Source organism: Gigantopelta aegis, chromosome 8 (assembly GCF_016097555.1).
Source record: "Gigantopelta aegis isolate Gae_Host chromosome 8, Gae_host_genome, whole genome shotgun sequence".
NCBI classification, from domain to species: Eukaryota; Metazoa; Mollusca; class Gastropoda; order Neomphalida; family Peltospiridae; genus Gigantopelta; species Gigantopelta aegis.
In genome coordinates, this window is record NC_054706.1 from 4,290,266 (window position 1) to 4,311,532 (window position 21,267).

General features: G+C 38.5%; 1 protein-coding gene and 1 long non-coding RNA gene across 4 annotated transcripts in view; one reads left to right on the forward strand and one right to left on the reverse strand.

Moving 5' to 3' along the window:
- The window catches only part of LOC121380098, a 43,575-nt gene extending 40,384 nt beyond the window's left edge, over nt 1–3,191 (forward strand). For all 3 annotated transcript variants that reach the window (XM_041508851.1, XM_041508850.1, XM_041508852.1), the window contains exons 20-21: nt 718–882; nt 1,346–3,191. In XM_041508851.1, the coding sequence (XP_041364785.1) occupies nt 718–882; nt 1,346–2,242 (1,062 nt within the window). In that variant the 3' untranslated portion in view covers nt 2,243–3,191. The remainder of the gene's footprint in view (nt 1–717; nt 883–1,345) is intronic.
- A 6,389-nt stretch (nt 3,192–9,580) lies between these two features.
- On the reverse strand, nt 9,581–12,459 carry LOC121379907. Its single transcript, XR_005958859.1, has 2 exons — nt 12,253–12,459; nt 9,581–9,806 (listed from the first exon to the last, which is right to left on the reverse strand). It is a non-coding gene; the product is annotated as an uncharacterized LOC121379907 (long non-coding RNA).
- Between the last annotated feature and the right edge of the window lie 8,808 nt (nt 12,460–21,267).

The window sequence follows — 21,267 nt, forward strand, 5'->3', positions numbered from 1 at the left end:
TAATAATACCTATAGAATACAAATATCCTTTTGTTTTATATCTAGTAGTAATACTTACAAAATACAAATCTCCTTTTTTATATTTTGTGGTAATCCTTATACAATACAGATATCCTTTTGTTTGTAGTTTTCCTCTACCTGGTACTAGTATCTAGCTGCAGGATGTGTAGCTATTTACATTCTTTGTGATCTGCCAGTGAAAATATCATACTTAGTTAAATGTTTTTCTCTTTTTTTAAAGTCTGAGATTCTAGTCACTAAAATGGGTACTTTTTCAATTTTTCTTTCCTGTCTGGCTAGATCGATTTTCATTTTGTTGGTTATTTTAGATCGTTTTAGTTTTTCTAGGTAAAATACAAATATTTATATCTTCTGCCATTGTTATTACATGTATTAGAGATAAAACAGATTCATTTTTAATTAAATTGGTTATTTGAATTCTTAGTGGAATATAAATCTTTAGATCTTCTGTTTTAAGACAGCAGTAATTGTCTGCTTATCTGTTATTTGCGAGTCTGTTCGGTTCTTGTTCTGCTTCTGGTGAGTGTATCTTGTCCAGTCCTAATTGCTGTAGGCTAAATATAATGCTTAGAGCGATTAATTATACTAAAATGTATTTCCTGGTGAGACATAGTCCAACATATTAGAAAACAGAAGTAAATTGTTAGAGAAATCACTAGTTCAGTCATCAGAAATAAAGTCCTTGACACACTGCATGACTTCTTGAGCTCAGCCCCTAGACAGCTGCGAGAGGTAGAGGAGGACTATCAGAAAATGTTGTCAGCCTATAGACAGGTCTGCCGCACGTTCCAAGTGGAAGCAGACGACTGGGAACCATGGCAACTGTTTGGTGCCATCGCCAAGTTTGCGGAAGACTACGAGGTGCCTTGGATATATTTCAATGTATTTTGTTAACTGAAAGTACCAAGTAATGTGAGATGTTCCTATACATTTTCTAAAATAGACATAAACGTTTTCAGAACGTTTTATGGTAGCCGTAACTAAGCAAAATCAGTAGGTAATATATGCATGTGCATAACGTAAATGATAGAATGAAGCAATTTCAAAAGAAACAAAATACACTATAAATAATATGAATGGGTTATTAATCAAAGGACATTTGACGCAACATAATGATTCTAATGATTACTTGATATGTTTGGAGTGATAATGGTATTCGTGTCAGTAATATTGAAAACCACTTGGCAGGATTTGAACCTACTGCACTGACCCTCGTGGAATGTGACAGCCCATACACATAATCACTCGGTCATCGGGACAAACATGAATGCAAAGAAAACAAATGCATGTCCGTGTTTATAATTTTTTCTTGTTTATTTTTCAGAGATCATCACAGAAAATAAAGCAAGCAACTGATGGCCATTGTGATTTTAAAGCGGAGAAACTATTATCATCTACAGATGTTTCAGTGAGAAATGGTCTCGATGTAAATGACAATATCAGAACATCGCTACAAGACCTAAGCACAGAGGTCGTTGACCAGAAAAGCATTGAGTTTTCCGATGAAGAAGAAGTATCAATTGAACAATATACCTGGCTGGGTTCCTATAAGTCTAAATTTAGTTCAGAACCTGTGATAAATTTTAACGATTCTTTCACGACGAGCAGAATGGGGAGAGAACTCTCGCGAACTAGAGAGAACGTTGACGAGAACTGGTTACTCAGCCCATGTTCCTCTCTCCCGACTATGTTGTCTGCTGTTTCCACTCGCCGCTGTGATGATGACGTCACGAACTCACGCGGAATCCACCAGAAGCCGGTGGAAGGTGTGGATGTATACTATGACGAGATCGAGCACGAGACATATGTGTATCCTTTGACAGAAAGGCACGGTGAACCCGATGGTGCAGTATCCCCCAACAGTTCACACTGCAATGGAGTGTTACCCACGAACAGTTCGAAATTCAGCGGACAGGCAATGTCTCCAGACGGTTCCTTTGGCATTGGCGCGGTGTCCACAAATCAGTGTAATACCCTTGCCGCAGAGTCTATTACTAGTCCTTCTGGTGACGCTTTACCCACAGACAGTTCCAAGTCCAAGTCACGTGCTGCATCAGTCGTGAAGAACAAACGAACAGACTCGCAGCGAAGTTACAACGACGAACTGACCGAAATTCTGTTAGACTTTGAAAAGACATTATATGCCAATGATAACGTCATAAAGCCTAATCCAATCAGCAGCCATGCCACAGTCTTGCGTGGACCAATTACATTTGTATAAATAATTATATTAATCATGTTCAGGGACGGATTCATAGTACTGTTGACCCTCGGGAGAATTAGGTTTATAACTCCTCTACTCGCCTTTCCTTGCCCTGGTTCTTCCCCAATTGCTCTTACTGCATGTCCGATAGTTGACCAAGTGCCCGATTCATCCTTGTTAATAACTTTTTACGGTCATCTTCGAAATTCATAATTTTGAATTTACAAAATAGTGAAGCTTTTCGAAAAATGCATACCATGTCTGGTTGAGCGGTTTCTATAAAAGGCAATACATGTACGCTAATCTTAATATTGTTAGTTTAAGCTTCACACTATGCTGAAAGGAGATTGGTTTTGGTTGTAATTAAAACAAATTTATTCAAAATACAGGTTGCTGTAGAAACCTCTGTCATGGACAGAATAATTGGCCCACATCGGAACATGCGCCCAAGAAAGGCATGCACTACAATGGCTTTCTCTGAACATGCACGTTAAATTATTTCCTTGTCCTTACTGCAGGAATTATCACATCGGGGATGGGAGATAACTCTCTTACCATATATGCAGGTAGAGAGTACTGAATGTACTGGTTTTGATCATCACTTGCACTATGTGATTTTTTTTAATGTTTTTTCTTCTTTAAACTTCTACGTTAGATTGTATTTGAGCGAGATTGGGCAATGTTTTAAACGTCACACCTCTATCGTCTGTGATACTGTTCATCAGCAGGGTTAAAAATTAATATGAAAACCATGGTCGCCAGAAGGGCCACTTGAAGAAAAATCTTACTGGCCCTTCTCAAATTCAACTAGCCCTCCAATTATCATATGAAACTTAACTGCTTTGCCGAAATAAAACCTAGAATGTTCTTTGTTGATTAGTAACAATGTACTCACCCTATATAGTCCGTTTCCTTCAACAGGAAACCGATGAATTGGTATACTGAATAAAGTTAAAATTCATATAAAGAAGATGCTATTAAGTTTTAAATCTCGTTTAATACAGGGCTGAAGACAAACTGCAAATGGGCGAGATTTAGCTCAGTCGGTTGAGCGCTCGCTTGAGGTGCTTGCGTCGCAGGATCGAACCACCTCAGCTGATTGAGTTTTTTCTCCTTCCAACCAGTGCACCACAACTGCTCAAAGGCCATGGTATGTGCTTTTCTATCTGTGGGAAAGTGCATATAAAAGATTCCTTGCTGCATTAAGAAAATGTAGCAGGTTTCCTCTATTGACTACGCGTCAGAATTACCAAATGTTTGACATCCAATAGCCAATGATTAATATATCAATGTGCTCTAGTGGTGTCGTTAAACAAAAAACTTTACTTTTATTTTACAAAATGCTAGAACAGCCAGCATTGTCTATGAACTAAATGATAATTCAGTACAAAGTGCTTTAGTAAACTAGTCTGGAGTGGCAGTCTTCTGTATGACGATGCGAGAATGATGACATACACTTTGTGGCGATGCAAGAGGGGTGAAATCTCCAGTAAAGGATTTCCTCAGGAGTGGGTGTCCTATAGACGAAGATACTAGATAGAGATCCATGGAATCATCCACAAGTTTGCTAAATACCAATTCGACTCTGTATTGTACAGAGATATGGCTTTGATTATGTATTACGGTGTTGTCGTCCATATTATCTTGGATGTTCCATCAATTGCCTTAAAACCTATATCAGAAAATAACATTTAACTTTCGTCCTATGCAGTCAGGTGGTAATTTGCAAAGAAGTGTGGGGGGGGGGGGGGGGTTAAAAGTATTTACTCTTATCTTTTTCCCCCTAAACAAATGTTATTTGAGATGGCATGGGTTTAAAACTTAATAAATTAATATGTTTTATATGATTTTTATCTTTATTCATTATGAAGTTACAAGCCAAATTCATCGGTTCCTTTTTGACGCAAACGGACAATAGCGCGCGCGTGCGTGCTTGTGTGTGTTTGTGCACGCACACGTTTTCGTTTACTTTGGATATTGTAAATGCAACAGTAATAAGCTTCTAATGAAATAAATATCGAAAGAAAAATAAATCTGTGGGGGAAAAAAAACCCGAGAGAACAGAACTTTATTATGATCAAACTTTATACAACGGCATATGAGGAACATACAATACTATTTGGACGGTTATATCATCATGTAAGTTTTGGTTTCAAGACTGATCTGTTTTTATTTCATGCAAATCGCTTAAAGGTAAAACAATACCGACAACGACAATCAGTTAACTGACCTTTGGAATAATCCTTGTTGAAAATGTCATTGTTATATTTATGCGCACGCATGCGATCACGTTAGTGTGAGTTAAAAACTACCAGATAGATTTTGATTTTGTCCCAGAATAATATAAGCTAATTAAACATGATTAGTTCATTGAATAACAATTGTCAAAACTTAGGTCTACTAGATAATTATGGCGTATCCAGTCCATTCCAATAAGCCGATGGCGTCCAGATTTTTAAAATACATGCAAAGTCTGCAATTCGTTTTGAGCTATACTTTTAGAAAGACGTTCGATTCAGTTTGAGTGCGTTTCGTTTGTAACTGGTACTATACTCGCCAGACCCTAAAATCGATGGTCGCCCAACGGAGTACCTTTGTACAATTCTTAGTCGGTCTTAGCCAATAAAGGTCGCCACGGGCGACTGCTAATTTTCAACCCTGCATCAGTTACCTGTACATGTGTGGATAGGATCAATAGGTACACGGATTGTACAAACAACATTTCATCATTGTCGTTCCATCGACTCTTTAGTATCCAAAGGTTATAATTATTATTGGTCTGTATCTATGCAAGTTGAGTTTTAATACTTACACTATTCAGTACCTGTAGAGTATGAATTTTAACTCTATTCAGTTTAAATATTAGTTGAATAAACATTCCACTGTTGTTAATCCCGTAGGAATAATATGTGAAAGGGAATGTTTTTGGGCTAGGGTCTCTACGAGTACTCGGGATACGGGAACCGAGCTTTGTAATTGTTGCGACGGAATGTCACGAAGCGTAGCTGAGATGTGGGTGCTGTCGGGATTCTTTCTGTAGTATGTGTATTAGTGATTAATATGTGGATTTTTTTGTATCAGTTAACTCGAAAATGATCGATGTAAAGGTATTTGACGTCAAACATAGGATTGTTGTGGTATTAGAGCGGGAATCTTTGCCTACCGTTTGGTAGTCAGGAATTGCCAAAAAAATACATAGGTTGGTCTCTGACTGTAATGAGAGCGTATTTATGTCCAAATGTCCGTCTAGCTCTCTTACAGTCAGAGTACTCGGGCTATGTGTCCTGTAGTCGACTGCAATATTTAGCACGATGCGTGTCCGGTAGTCGACTGCAATATTTAGCACGATGTGTGTCCGGTAGTCTACTACAATATTTAGCACGATGTGTGTACGGTAGTCGACTGCAATATTTAGCACGATGTGTGTGCGGTAGTCGACTGCAATATTTAGCACGATGTGTGTGCGGTAGTCGACTGCAATATTTAGAACGATGTGTGTACGGTAGTCGACTGCATTATTTAGCACGATGCGTGTCCGGTAGTCGACTGCAATATTTAGCACGATGTGTGTCCGGTAGTCTTCTACAATATTTAGCACGATGTGTGTACGGTAGTCGACTGCAATATTTAGCACGATGTGTGTGCGGTAGTCGACTGCAATATTTAGAACGATGTGTGTGCGGTAGTCGACTGCAATATTTAGAACGATGTGTGTCCGGTAGTCGACTGCAGTATTTAGAACGATGTGTGTCCGGTAGTCGACTGCAATATTTAGAACGATGTGTGTCCGGTAGTCAACTGCAATATTTAGAACGATGTGTGTCCGGTAGTCGACTGCAGTATTTAGAACGATGTGTGTACGGTTGCCGACTGCATTATTTAGCACGATGTGTGTGCGGTAGTCGACTGCAATATTTAGCACGATGTGTGTACGGTAGTCGACTGCAATATTTAGCACGATGTGTGTACGGTAGTCGACTGCATTATTTAGCACGATGTGTGTGCGGTAGTCGACTGCAATATTTAGCACGATGTGTGTGCGGTAGTCGACTGCAATATTTAGAACGATGTGTGTGCGGTAGTCGACTGCAATATTTAGAACGATGTGTGTCCGGTAGTCGACTGCAGTATTTAGCACGATGTGTGTCCGGTAGTCGACTGCAATATTTAGAACGATGTGTGTCCGGTAGTCGACTGCAGTATTTAGAACGATGTGTGTCCGGTAGTCGACTGCAGTATTTAGAACGATGTGTGTACGGTTGCCGACTGCATTATTTAGCACGATGTGTGTACGGTAGCCAACTGCATTATTTAGCACGATGTGTGTCCGGTAGTCGACTGCAGTATTTAGAACGATGTGTGTACGGTAGCCGACTGCAGTATTTAGCACGATGTGTGTACGGTAGCCGACTGCATTATTAGCACGATGTGTGTACGGTAGTCGACTGCAATATTTAGCACGATGTGTGTCCGGTAGTCGACTGCAATATTTAGCACGATGTGTGTCCGGTAGTCGACTGCAATATTTAGCACGATGTGTGTCCGGTATTCGAATGCAATATTTGGCACGATGTTGGTCCGGTAGTCGACTGCAGTATTTGGAACGATGTGTGTACGGTAGTCGACTGCAATATTTAGAAGGATGTGTGTACGGTAGTCGACTGAACTTGAGTATAAAAGGATCCTTGCGAAATGCGGCATCGGGTAAGTACAAAGAAGGCGCTCAGCAGTACAAGTTAAAAGAGGAGAAGCGGTCAGAACTACAGCAAAATGTTAAAAGGCTTTGCGTGTTATAATATAGATGACATATATGTTGAATGAGACGCTGCGTGTAGCAGTTTTAGTCACATATGCTATTATTGTCTGTGATTTGATTTGATTTGATGGTATACACCCTGTCACAGCGCGTCATAAATGATCGATATAGGTAAGAATAATTTCCCAGTCTTGACTTATTCAGTCTGCAGCTGTCTTAATAAGCAGATTATCCTTGCTATACTATTTATCTGACTACACCCGGAACGGATGTTGACAACCGAAACTGTGTCTAGGTCTGGTGATAGCGCAAGTGCCAGATATGCCAGATATGCCAGATATGCAGTTCGCGCCAGTGTATTGTAACATTTGATTCAATGTGTTTCTCTTCGATAGGTACCACACTCACCATACCCAGACTGCGTCGATGTATTTTGGGCCTTATTCATCCAGCTGAATGAAAAGCATGTTTGTTTAACGACACCTCAGCACGTTTCAAACTACAGCTATTTTGGTGTCTCACTAGTGCTAGTGTCAGACTACCAACTGCCAGCACAAAGTTGGCCAATTTTCTGCTATCACAACTTCTACGACTGTCCATTCACTGGCGTACCTAGGGTGTGGCAGGTATGGCACGTGCCCTGGGCGCCACTTGAAGGGGGTGCCACTGAGCAGTTTCTATTAAAGTCAGACAAGCCATCCCCGGATAGTGAAAAAGGAAATTTCTTTAGATGTATGGGGCGCAATTTCAGTGCTTGTCACAGGCACTATTTTCCGTAGATACGCCACTGTGTCCAGTTACTAGTCTGAGCGCTCTTACAACTCGATTCTCGTCCTATTAGCCATTAGTTGTTAATCTGGGCGCTCTTACAACTCGATTCTCGTCCTATTAGCCATTAGTTGTTAATCTGAGCGCTCTTACAACTCGATTCTCGTCCTATAAGCCATTAGTTGTTAATCTGAGCGCTCTTACAACTCGATTCTCGTCCTGTACGCCATTAGTTGTTAATCTGAGTGGGAATGTGTGGAATTACAAGGCATCCGTCGAGTTGGCCAACTTCGTCGTAACAGCTGACAGCTTGACACTAGCATAATGGTTATTTTCAACACTTGATCGAATGACAAGAAGTCCGCTGCCAACATGTGGGCCACTTCTAACGATAAGGAAACAGGGGATATTTTACATTCTACATTCACTATCCGATAAAGAGGACAGTACACATTGCTGCCTTTGATATACCAGTCGTCGGGCACTCGTTGGGACGGGGGAAAACTCGAGTCCACCAAGAGTGATCTGGGGCCGTGCTTATAAAACTTAAAGTCTAGACTTTAATAAAGTCCAGACTTTAACGCAATGCTATTTTAATGGCGTTGCCGTGACGTTAAAGTCTGGACTTTATTAAAGTCTAGACTTTAAAGTTTATAAGCACGGGGCCAGTTCTCGTCAAAACCAGTTTCCCACAACTGGTATATCAAATACCTAAGTAATAAAATAAAATTATTATATATTACATATATGCATATAAAATGGGGAGGGAGGGGGGGGGGGGGGGGGCACCACAGTCAAAAGAACCTTGTGAGCCAGTGTTCGACGGCTTGTCATAAATCATACTATGTTATAACCTCTTTGCTCGAGTTTTGTACAAAAACGTGGTATTTTAAAACACGAACGAAGACGGTCAGGATTATATTTAACTTAACAATTTATTACTGATGCTCTATAAATAATAATTAATTAAAATATATATACACCATTAAAAGATACCTGCAGACCTACAGTCTGGAAAGAAGTTAACGTCCAAAATCACAAAAATGGGACATGAAGAGTCAGTGAAGATGAAGAGTCATGTAATAGAAATCAAACTAGAAGATACGTTTTCCTCTTCTTTTTTAACAAAAAAATAAAGTGTACGACTGAACTGAACTGAACTATATTTACCCTCAGGCCGTAAACCACGGCATATGAGGTACATAATACATTTATACATATATTTTCACAAGATGGCAAACGTATAAGTATTTCACATAAATAAATAAATAAACAAACAAACAAATATATATACATACATACATACATACATACATACATACATACAATACATACATACATACATACATACATACATATATATGTATGTAACAGTCAACCTCGACATACATACAATATATAGATATTCATACATCAATACATACATACATAGATCATATAGGTATTTTAGGTATATCCATATATATATACAACCAATGTTATCCAATATTGATTTTACAAAGTCTATCCATTTACGTTTGTAAATATTATCATTGTAGTCATTCAACAACAATCTATAAACAAATAATGATAACTTGGACTGCTTCCCTGTAATCAGTCTGAACCAAAAGGATAGTGACGATTTGTAGTAAAACGTGTATAGTGTATAATGTTTGTTCTCATCGCTACTGCACAAAAAATTACTGGTTATTGATATTGAAGTTTTAAGTATGTAACCTCTGAAATTATTGCAAAATGCTATTTCAGATCCTCTAGATTACAAAATTTCCCGGGAGGGGGGAGGGGGGCATGCCCCAGAACCCCTAGTGGCTTGCGCCTTCCATGCACTTTCGTTCCAATAATTCATCTGCCCCCCCCCCCCCCCCCCCCCCAATACACACACACACACAAATACTAGTTACCTTCCTACTATTAATACATGGATCAACAAAAACTGTAGAGGTAGTACAGAACAGAACTTTATTACACTCAGGCCGTTCCATAACTAAACCAAATAACTTCCGGCTAGGTCAAATTTCTTTTGATAGAGCAGTTGTGCTGGAAAAATGTATGGGGTACCTGTAAAAAAAAAAAGTAATAACATTTTGTGCGGAATTAGGGTAGTCATAGACTCTACCCGTTATCTCTGAAATGAATAGCTTGAGGGTGGTAGCTATATTCGTGGTGTTTATGTCGTTTGACACTCTACAGGTAGGAGTTTTTAGCCACACGTGTTACTATTATCGTCTGTACACCTAGTGAGTACCAACTGTTTTCCTGTTAACGTAATTTTTCTGAATTACTAGACCCATAGGTATAAAAAACATACCAAAGAAGTTAAGATGTGGCGGGGGTGCACGGTGGCCCCACCAAGCCCATGGACTAATAGGTGGAAGCAGTTTTCGTAATAAAGATGATTTTTTTCTGAGGATAATGTTAGGTTTGCAATGGCCGAGGATTATATCTTACTATATGCTTACACGGACATCTGTTGAATAGCAGCATTGTCTAAGAGCCTACATCTCGGCTGAATTATTTTCTATGCTCGCCAAAGGTTTTATGAGTGATGTCTCATAAACTATAGATGTTGCTTGATACCACACCTTTTTTCCAAAACTAATTGGTTAGATACCTTTTACTGACATTGTAGAAAAATGGAAGTCCGTGAACAGTTACAGTGCAACATTTGTATCAACTCATGCAGACTTACTGGTCAGTGATTTTATATAATATATCCTTAGTACAGTGATTACAACCTTCGAAGTGGGCAATTTGCTATTGAACTCAGGTTTTCAAACTTGGTCAAATATAACTTCCTGGTAGAATGCATAGCGTTAACAACTAGAGAAAGGTTTGGAAAAATTTAACTTTCATATCTTTCAATAACACTTTCATGTAATTAACTTGTATTCCTTTCACCTTCGCAGTGTCATTTTCATCCATAGTCATCTCACTAGGAATGCTTATAGAAAATCCAATACCCAGGGGGTAAATTCAGAAAGTATTATTATTCCAGGGGCATATGTCTTTGTCACAAGTCAAGGGTAATCAGAGCAGAATGTGATTTGAAAGTCATTATTTGTAGATTTACTGTACTATGTTTATTAGTACATGTGGTATTTTTAGTTGTACATATGAAGTTTATGGTATAATACTTATTATCAATTATACGGTTGTACAGTTGAGAGAAATGGAATAAATTAGTCATAGCTTACATCATGAAACTTAAGGTTTCTTGGTATGAGATTAATTAGGCAAGGTAGGAATTTGTATTGTTATAGCGTGTAGCAGGAGTGAGTGGTTGGTAACTGAAAAGCTGACTGTGTGAATAAAAGAGATGACTTAGTTATTATTTGGGGCAGTGCGATTTATTTTTGAGAGAGAACAGTGAACAAGAGTTGTGCAAGTTGGACAGAAGTTTGTGAAAGACTCTAGTGTTTATAGTTCGGGTTAATGCTTAACCGTAAGTAATTAAATATTTGATATTAAGTATGTATTGTTATTTTGTGATGGTTATAAAACATCATTGTATTATATTAAAGTGTAGTAGTATGGTAATGACATATTAATTTTATACAGATGTGGATAATGAATGTTTAGTATAACTTGTATAATGTGGACATTGAGTAAAGAGATGAAGTTGGTTGGTATATAGTATATGGTATACATCATAGTAATTAAGTGTATCTTGGTTACAGCACTGTAAGAGGTATCTGTTATAGCTGGTACAGCAGTAGTGCCTACTGAGAGATGTAGAGGTGGATTGCCTGTGTGAAGATGTATCCAAAGATGTAGAGATGGCTTGCCTGAATGAAGATGTTACTGAGAGTTGAGCTTGTGAAGGAGTGGTACACGAGAGAGTGCAGTGTGGTGGTAATGTGGAAATGAAGTTCCATGTGTAGGCTATTTATTAGTCATGTTCGGGTAACATAGAAAACAACGGATTGTTGTTTTGTAATACTAGTATTATACTGTGCAAGTGTAATAATGGAGGTGTGGTGAATTCGGAAGGTGAAGAGAAGGATGAGTTGTGCAATTAGTTCATAATCGTATTAGTTAACAACGTGCTCATGTATGTGTTGAAACATTAGCAGTGATAGTTGTTAATGGAAGAAAGTGGTATGTGCAATACTGCTTAATTAGTTAATATAAATAAGTGACTTTGGGTATTATAAAAGAACTGTTTTAATGAAGATACACGAAGTCATAAGTGGATGCTGACATATTATTTTGAATACGTAATATTTTAAATATTACGTGGTGCTATATGTGTGATGTAACATATACTTAAGATATTGAGTAGTATTTGAGTGTAGTTAATATTGATTAGTGTGGTGATCATCTGTACTAAGATGGTGACTGGTGAAATTAGTTAAATGTGTGATGGAGAGAAAGGTTTGGGTGTGAGGGGTTGTGTTAGTGTGCATTGTTGTATGACGAATAGGCCTATGGTTTGCGTAATGATTGAAATGTGTGACTGTATATGATTATTATTTGCTGATGTAAATAAATGTAGCAAACTTACTTTGGATTTATGTGTTGTTTCTTTTAGTTATCTAAGCACTTGTGACAGTCTTCATTATTTTGGATGAAAGCATGATTGTTCTTCACAAAACCACCTAAACGCATCAAAGTACATCTCAATCCAGAGTTGATTCCACGAAGAGATTTAAATGTTACCCGTTGTTCGTACTTGATTACAGGCTCACAAATCTTTCAACCACAAATCCTCTTTAATCCTGAAACCCAAATATTTATGATAAATGAATTGGCAGTCATATTGGATTTACATTTCGAGCCATGATAAAAAAAAAATGCCAGGGTTAAACAAGGCTATGTTATTACTAGGGTCCAATCAAAAGTACCTACATGGTCATGCCAACAATAGCACGACAGGTCGGGTACACCTATTATTGTCCTCTGGGTAAACACAAACAAGACGCCGAGGGGTATCTTTGAAGAAAGATTATTCCCGTGATGGCTATGATGATGGGGATAAGCGAATAGTGTTTGTAGCCTTCGTCGTTGGGTTTTTTCTCTCGTTCTCTTGAGGTGAAAAAAAACATAACACAGAGTAACGTATTCGTATTATAAATGATTAAAACACAAACTGAATATCAAAGGTATAGGCATGTATTCGTTAAGAAACAAATGAAAAAACAAACATTTAAAAGATATATTAATAATGCAATTAGTTAATTAACAAGCTAATTATACAGGATATTGATAAGACATGGGGTCGGTTAATGTATGTGATAAAGTAGAGTGATTTGGTTACAGAACAAGGTGCACTTGCTTATGCTCTCCAATTGATATTATAATGCTGGTAGCTGGTGCCTGTGTTTCGTAAACACATTGCAGTCATTTTGAAATAAAAAGTATATTCTAATAAAAGATTATTATAATTATCACAAAGAAGTTCAGTATAGTTTTAAATATATAAAAAGACATTGAGATGATAAAAGTCTACCGACTTTATTAATATTAATAATGGACATTGGTGGAATAATATGGCGGCCATCTTGAACAAAATGGTCTCCATTTTACAATGTTAAGTGAATCATTGATGGAAATTTAAGAACTCCCTAATGAGATCATTTATGCAAAATTTCCTGCCTGTATCACCATTTGAAAGGTCCTTTCTGTTATTGATCTGCCATTAGTGCTAATAGCCTCTATTAGAAATTAGCGAGAAAACTTAGGCAGAGTTACGTCCCCTAACCGCTCTCCAAATCTGGCGCTTTCCGCTAACAGCAAGCATGGCCGATGACCTCAGTTGTTTGTGAATCCTCAATCTGAGATTTATGCATACCAGGCCCCGGCATCATAAATGTCCCCACCTATGCTTTAAAAAATAAAGAATGATACAGGTAAAAAATTAAGTTGCTGAAATTGTGTTTTGTTATAATTGACCATGTGTTAAATATAGGAGATGAATCTAGCGAGCTGTCACCCACCTTAATTGTTTTGGTTTTCTTGCATGGAAATGATTTTTTATAAAAAAAATTTAAAGCTGCAATCTCGCCTCACATTAGCCTAATTATCATAATATCATATCATATAATATCATTTAAACATACAAATACACATACAGTTTTAATGAATTGTGTGTGACAGTGATACAGTTGTAATAGATAATAGAAACATGTTTATAGTGCGTTTTTTCATACTATGCAATTTACAAGTTATTTATTTCTGAGCCGATTGTTTTCTAAATTACACAAAAAATGGTATATGTTTATTTCCAAAACACTTTTATTTTTATTTTTACGTCAAACCAAACTGAAATTATTCACAAAACCCCCCAAAACAAACCAAATTTTTTTTGTAGGAGGATGGAACGGACTATATGTAATATTCCGATCAGAACAGTCCCCATCCCCACGTGCTATATTATGTTGTTATTTTTTCAATGTATTTTCGGGGACGCATGACCCGACCCCTCCCCTAAAAACACCACTAGCCAGTCTAGCCGCGCGCCTGTTTGACTAAATAGTTCGTTTGCTGCAAATTAATTAGGCCTATATACATTACATTATAAAGTGTAAGTTGTGCTGTAAAAGCCTGTAATAACAGCTATCAGGACCGTAGCTAGGATTTTTTGTTTGGGGGGGGGGGGGGGAGCAACTGAGTAGTTAATAGTCTAAAACTTCTTAAACAGTCAAGAAGAGAATTTTCTTTAAGTTTCTATAGTGCTTGCCCCCCCCCCCCCCCCCCGCTAGTTTAGTTACGGCCGTGGCTATATATACAATTTAACCTAAAAACATCTACCTAGTAACAGTACTTGTGTTATTTATGTTAGTCTTGCATGCCAATTATTTAAGGTAGTTAGATGCCCAACATGTTAAAATAAAGACATTGTTGTATACATGGTTATTATAAGCGTAAGTGGCAGGCAAAACAAAAAAAAGTAATATTTTTAAAAATAAAACCCCCACAACAAGTTCAACTCCCCAACCCCCAGTAACAACAACTCTGCCACCAAATAAACAATAGCCAACAAAACAAGCACCTTCCCCACACCAGTACACACGCACAAACAAAAACACAACCCAGGCGAACACGCACATTTAAAAAAAGGTTTTATCTATGTACATATACCAGGCGTAGAGGAAGGTGGCAAAAAGGGGCGCGCACACACACACACACACACACACACACACACACACACACACACACACATATATATATATATATATATATATATATATATATATATATATATATATATATATATATATAGATAGTGGCAAACATTAACCACATTTGTATTATTGGGGGTTGGACTTTCTTTTGACTACGGCGTAGGTCGTACTTAATAATGCAACTAGCGGTACAGAAAATCGCAGCTAGTCATTTAGTCAAATTAAAGGGACATACCCTAGTTTTTAACCACTAAGGTATATGTTTTACTATTAGAGCCGTTTTTGATAACTAAAATCATACTATACTTAGATTTATTGTTTAGATTATCCATTTCCGTACGTTCGAAGTGTTGTTGGTCATCCTGGTGTTTTTAATGTCACAAAATGCATTTCTCATATTTTTTAAAACGCACGTGCGACTGAGAAGTAACAGTTATGGACTCGACTTTTAGTCGATTTTTAGAGGGTATTTTACCATTTCAAAGTCACAGACACATGTTTCTCTCAATTATAACTTTATCCAATTGTGTTACAGGTCTGTAGATTAACTAAACTTGGTGTTCATTTTCACGGCTTGAAACGAGGCTCTGTCCCTTTAATGTACACGTCCGTTCGTACATCGTGATATATACACAAACACATGCATATTAATTGCAAATATCAAAACTTTATTAAGATATGACGTTTTAATGAGCTCCGTTTTCTTGGTCACCCGAAGACGTGGTCGTAAGTATTTCTGTTGAGCACAAAATATATTGTATATTTTCTTTTCTGTAAAAGGAGATTGCACTCAATCTGAGAAACAATAATAGAAATAGGAAACTTTATTAACGTCAAAAAATAAAAGAACAAGTCGACGATTTTAATTCAGTTCAATTCAGTTTACTGCATATTACCAAACAAACTGGTGTCAGTAAACAAATAAAAACCAAACAAACATACAACATCAATAACAACAACGACGACTACTCTACGATTCAGTAGTAACAAAGGGCCTTTGTTGCAAGCGACTGGAGCGTAAACGCGTCGGAAGTAATTTAGTGGATGTTCGATCCGCTTAGCGCACATGCAAATCAAGGGCAGATAAGTATGTTTCTAATAGAGGTTATAATAGGTGACCATGTTTTATGGAGGTTGCCATTCATTGACACCCAATATTTGCCACTTCCAACGTCAGAGGCTTTTTTTTTACATATCAGACGTTAGGTTCAGCATGTTTCTAAACATATAAAAATAATAGAAAATTAATAATATAAAAAAATTATATTAAAATACATCTCATTAATGAGCATTTGTAGGACAGTATGGTGGCCATCTTGAAAAGTGGCCACCATATTGAAAATTCAAGTGGTTTATTGATTGGATTTGAAGAACGTCCCAGGGAGATCATCTGTGCATGTTTGATCATAATGTGGTTTGGTTATGGAACAAGGTATACTGGTACCAGCTTATGTTCTTCTGTTGTAATTGGTGACTGTTTGTTGGACATATGGCAGCCATTTTTAACACAAACATTAATTCTGATTGTATTTTAAATATTTCAACATGCTTTTAAATACTAGTACATAAAACGTCACCGAGATAGCTAAAATCAGACAAAGGTATTATTATACATGTCAATAACATTCAATGGTTAGAAAAAATGCTGGCCATCTTGAAAAAGGTACCGTCATATTGACATTTCAAGTTGCTCATTGACTGAATTTGAAGAATTCCCAAAAGACCTCATCTGTGCAAAGTTTCATGCTTGTATTACAATTTAAAAGGTCATTTCTGTTATTGCTCTGCCAATAGTGCTAATAGTAGGTGACTATGTTTTATGGAGGTTGCCATACATTGACCCCCAATATTTAACACTCTCATCATCAGAGACCTTTTGCACATATCAGACGTTAGGTTCAGCATGTTTCTAAACATATACAAATAATATAAAATGACTAATATAGAAAAACTCTATTAAAATACATTTCAATAATGAACATTGGTAGGACAACATGACGGTCATCTTGAAAAATGGCTGCAATATTGAAAATTCAAGTAGTTCATCGAGGGAGATCATCTGTGCCAAGTTTGATGTTTGAAAGGTTCTCCCAGTTATCTGCTTTCCAAAATAGTGCTATTAGAAAATGACCCTGTGTTTGGGAGGGAACCCTACTTTGACCCCCATGTTTGCCACACCCACCACCAGAAGCCCGTTTACCAAAACTTTTTTGTTAATATATATGATGAGGAAAACAAAAAAGCAGGTCTACATAATGTCCTCTTCGGGTGGCACATTTCCCAGTCTGGAGCTCGACGCGGTAAGACGTGTTTGTTTCGCTTGTGCACACTGCACGTGCTTTCGTGTGCTCGACTTGGGGATCCTTCATTTCGTTGTTTTTGTCAGAAATGAAGTTTCTACTGGGATGTATGCGGCCATTGGAACTGATTGAACGCTGGAACGCTTCTCGTTTCGACAGCCTGCACCACAAGGTTGGATTATTTTTTAGCGAGATTCCTTGCCTCCACGTCATTTCTCCGGCTGAATATAATGAATTGTTTTTTCGTGATTCGTATGACGGCCATTCTGCAGAACGCCACGGTTGTTCGCGTTTAGTCTCTGTCCTAGCAGCACTGGAAGATTGACCGCCCCACTGTAAAAAGAAATAGGAAGCGGGGTCGGCCCCTACTACTCTTTTCTAGACTGTACTTTGCTTTATAGTCGGGCCCGTCCGCACCACTATACCAACCCATGACGACTGGACTATACCCTAGTCTGATACTCTCTCTCTCGTTTAGACGGATCCGGCTTCTCAAGATCTGTATTTCAGCACAGCACTACACCTTCAACCTCTAATGACTGTCAATCTAGGGGTTTTCTTGACGGGATGAAACCCATCTCGTCCCTATAAATGAATGAATGAATGAATGAATGAATGTTTAACGACACCCCAGCACGAAAAATACATCGGCTATTGGGTGTCAAACTATGGTAATGGGGAAAACAATGTGATGATCAACATCAATATAAAAATTCAACAGTTAAATTAAAACACAGTGTAAAGGACTGTGTTAAAATACAAATATCACAGATATATAATATTAAAATTTAGAATAAAACTCAGTATCACGTAAAAACTGCAATAAAAGTTCTGGATGGAATCGAAATGATTCCATCACATTTCCTTGTCCAAATATATCTTTTCGAGTTGCTGTTAAATGCTTACTCCACCAAAATGTGTCGCACAGTCAGAAGACACTGACAGTGCTCACACTGAGGTGGAGGATCTTTCTTTAAGATAAATGAATGGGTCAAGTAAGTATGACCGATGCGGGCACGACACAAGACTATTTCATCCTTCCTGCACTGTCTATAGGAAGACTGCCACTCTCCCAAGACTGGCTTGATAGCTTGAAGCTTGTTCGCAACCTCACTATACCAATCACGTTGCCAAGTCGAAAAGATAAAGTGGTTGATACAATATTTAAAATCAGTATAAGGTACACCAACCCTGGCATGAGGCAAATCCAAAGCAGACTTGGCAGCAAAATCTGCCTTTTCATTACCCCTGATGCCAACATGGCTGGGTACCCAACAAAATACAAGGTCTTTATTGGCAATAGATAAAAAGACACACTTTCGTATCACCATCCCAATTAAGGGATGGTCCAGCTTCATATTTCGTAAAGCTTGAAGACACGAAAGTGAGTCTGTAAAAATAATAAATTTGGATATACTAGAATCCTTTAGTTCTTCCAAGGCTTTAATGACTGCCCAAACTTCAGCACTAAAAATCGATGCTGAGTCGGGCAGTCTTATGAAAAGTATTGTGTCTGATGGAAAAACTAGCACAAGCCACAGAATTTCCATCCCGTGATCCATTTGTATACACAGGAATGTAATCACGGTACTTGTCTTGAATTTCCATGAAAATCTGTTTATAAATAACAACATATGTGCGATCTTTCTTCAGATGCGCCAGGTCAAACACAATTTTTGGTGGTGTAATCGTCCCTATAAGCTGTGCACCCAAACGGCCTTAACGAGGCCACTCACGTGGACATATCGATCGGACTTTAAACTTTTAGATCTGCGTTCAAAATTTTATGTCGAAATTACTTTCTTTCTTTTTTTAATATTATTAAATAGTCCGATCCTCTCTTCTTTCTCTCATTTAATTTTGGACTGTCCTTCTAAAATGCTCCAAATAAAATAAATATTCGGCCGAATTTTTACTAATTGCTATTTTCAAAATTCTGCCCATTTTCAACTCTAACCCCCCTCCCCCCACCTCCATCCCGAGTCAGGCCACCGATCTTATCGGAGGTCGGACTCGGGATGGGCGTGTTCGAAACCCTAGTGGTATATGGGCACGTTAAACTAGTTATCATCATCATCATCCGGGTGGCACTTAGCTTACTCTGAAGCCGGTCTGTTTTTGGGAGGGGCCGTATTTTTACCTCCATGTTTGCCACTTCCACCACCAGAAGCCCGTTTACCAAAACCTTTTTGTTAATATCTATGATGAAAAAAGTTTTTTTATTTAACGACACCACTAGAGCACATTGATTTATTAATCATCGGCCATTGGATGTCAAACATATGGTCATTTTGACAGTCATAGAGAGGAAACCGGCTACAATTTTCCATTAGTAACGAGGGATCTTTTATATGCACCATTCCGCAGACAGGATAGCACATACCACGGCCTTTGATATACTAGTCATGGTGCACTGGCTGGAACAAGAAATAGCCCAATGAGCCCACCGACGGGGATCGATCATAGACCGACCGCGCATCAGGCGTGCGCTTTACCACTGGGCTACGTCCCGCCCCTTATCTATGATGAGGAATACAAAAAAGCAGATCTACATAATGTCCTCTCCGGGTGGCACTTAAAAAGCAGATCTACATAAGGTCCTCTCCGGGTGGCACTTAAAAAGCAGATCTACATAAGGTCCTCTCCGGGTGGCACTTAAAAAGCAGATCTACATAAGGTCCTCTCCGGGTGGCACTTAAAAAGCAGATCTACATACGGTCCTCTCCGGGTGGCACTTAAAAAGCAGATCTACATACGGTCCTCTCCGGGTGGCACTTAAAAAGCAGATCTACATACGGTCCTCTCCGGGTGGCACTTAAAAAGCAGATCTACATAATGTCCTCTCCGGGTGGCACTTAAAATGCAGATCTACATAATGTCCTCTCCGGGTGGCACTTAAAAAGCAGATCTACATAATGTCCTCTCCGGGTGGCACTTAAAAAGCAGATCTACATAATGTCCTCTCCGGGTGGCACTAAAAAAGCAGATCTACATAATGTCCTCTCCGGGTGGCACTTAAAAAGCAGATCTACATAATGTCCTCTCCGGGTGCCACTTAAAAAGCAGATCTACATAATGTCCTCTCCGGGTGGCACTTAAAAAGCAGATCTACATAATGTCCTCTCCGGGTGGCACTTAAAAAGCTCATTCTGAAGCCGGTCTTCTATAGGTAGTTTTATGGGCGGGACGTAGCCCAGTGGTAAAGCGCCCGCTCAATGCGCTGTTGGTCTGGGATCGATCCCCGTCGGTGGGCCCATTGGGCTATTTCTCGTTCCAGCCAGTGCACCACAACTGCATGGGCGGATCCAGGAAATATTTTTAGGGGGGGACCAAAAAAGAAGGGCACATTGACTCGTCAAAAGGGCACCTTACTACAAGTTTTGATATTTACAATTAATATGAATTCCTACAGTTCTACGTCATAATATACTAGCAATAATGAAGTAAATTGGCGTCACTCGCGTTAGAACCTCAATGGGGCCCCATTGAGACTCAATAACACAGACACATATCTGCAAGCTTGCGCATGTACACGAAAATCTTGATTTCATTTATCTACAATATAATTATTGTTTACTTAAAAAAAAAAAAATTCTACAAACAAAAAGGGCACTTGGACATTTTGAGGGCACTTGAACAATTTTTTTTTGGGGGGACGCGTCCCCCTGGTCCCCCCCCCCCCCTTGGATCCGCCCATGAACTGGCATATCAAAGGCCGTGATATGTAGGCTACTACCCTGTCTGTGGGGAAAGTCATATAAAAGATCCCTTGCTGCAGGTTTCCTCTCTCAATATCTGTGTGGTCCTTAACCATGTCTGACGCCATTTAACCGTAAATGAAATGTGTTGAGTGCGTCGTTAAATAAAACATTTCCTTCCTTCTATAGGTAGTTTTAAAATACACGGCGGAACCCCCTCCACACCCCCGCCTTCCTCCAATATATCATCTATTTTTTTAAATGTTCCGCTCCCAGTTACTTTAAAAAATAATAATAGTAATAAAAATATTAAATAATGATTTTTAAAAAATAAAGAAAAAAGGTTATTGTTCGGCGAGTTCCGAATATGATTCAACGGAGGTTGTCGGAGAGCGCC